At 27.9% G+C, this 1,283-nt stretch overlaps 1 protein-coding gene across 2 annotated transcripts in view; it reads left to right on the forward strand.

The window, feature by feature from the left end:
• The first annotated feature begins 1,065 nt into the window (after positions 1–1,065).
• LOC104800382 (transcription factor bHLH93-like) overlaps positions 1,066–1,283 on the forward strand; it is a 2,346-nt gene continuing 2,128 nt past the window's right edge. Inside the window, exon 1 of one of the 2 annotated variants that reach the window (XM_019200929.1) lies at positions 1,066–1,283. In XM_019200929.1, coding sequence (XP_019056474.1) covers positions 1,069–1,283 — 215 coding nt within the window. In that variant the 5' untranslated portion in view covers positions 1,066–1,068. The other variant, XM_010523178.2, reaches the window with a different exon arrangement.

Consider the following 1,283-nt stretch of genomic DNA (forward strand, 5'->3'; position numbering starts at 1 on the left):
ATGTATACATGCATAGGAAAAAAATATAAAAATTTATATAAGATTGAAAATTATAAAAAATCAAAAATTTGTTTAATACTAAATAATTTAGGATATAATATTTTAATAGAAAATATATTCAAAACTATAATATCATTAGTTTCAAATAATTATTCCAATTAAAAAATATAATAATATAATATTTAAAAAAATATAACCATATAAAACTAAAGAATTAGAGTTTTAATTTCTCTTAAATCAAAATATATAACTTTGTTATCGAATTTTTATTTTTTAATTATCGTAAATATTTATTAAAAATTTTGTATTTTAGTTATCTTTAACTTTGTTTTATAAATGTTTTTTTCTATTTTTCTAGTATTCAAACACGAAACCTGACCCGAACCCGAAAAAAATCCATAGAATCGGATTTCGTACCTTAGGTTTTAGTTCGTTCATGTTTCTGATCGGACAATGCTCGACTGTAAATATTTGGGTTTATCTCATATATCTATAATTTTTATTATTTTTATTTTTCCCCTAAAATAAATTATGATATTAAGCTAATACTTGAAAGCTCACCTTTAAGTTACATCTTGAAGATCCGCGTATATGGCTACCAAGTTTACTAATAAGACGCCATTTTTTTTTTTTTTGCGTTCTATAATTCAAGGGACTGGTTTTTGGGAAAAAAATAATATTTTAATTTGAAATTAAGGGTTTGATATTGAGATTTTCTCTATCACTTTAGCTTAGTGATGACTAATTAGTATTTGAATTTTGGTAAGACGTTGGATGGCGATTGCTATAATGTTTGGATGCAATCATATCACATGACTAACTAATGCAACCATAACCTCGACTTAACTATTAAACATTGATTGGGCCACAATCCAAGACTTTTTATAAATATGACCAAATTACAATTGATACATCCACTTGATCTATCTATATATATGTATTCATCTTTAACTGTAATATGGCCTGAAGAATATATATATACACACGCACATATATATTGTAAATTGTCAAATTTTCAGTTGTTCTATCTATATATATTCTTCCGGTCTTTCCATCCAGTAATCTCCAATGAGTGTGTTTGAGAGAGGGAGAGAGAGAGGGAGAGAGAGAGAGAGAGAGAGAGAGATGGATCCAAACGAAGCCTACATGTTAGAAGAAGCAAAACAGTTTCCGACAGAACAAAGCGAAGATCTTTTCCCGAGTCTTTGGAACTCATTTGATTGGTTAGATCTCGACCAAAACCCGTCATCTTACCATCATTACAACACTCACCCCTCTTTCCC

This window comes from Tarenaya hassleriana, unplaced genomic scaffold (assembly GCF_000463585.1).
Source record: "Tarenaya hassleriana unplaced genomic scaffold, ASM46358v1 Cleome69, whole genome shotgun sequence".
Classification (NCBI taxonomy): domain Eukaryota; kingdom Viridiplantae; phylum Streptophyta; class Magnoliopsida; order Brassicales; family Cleomaceae; genus Tarenaya; species Tarenaya hassleriana.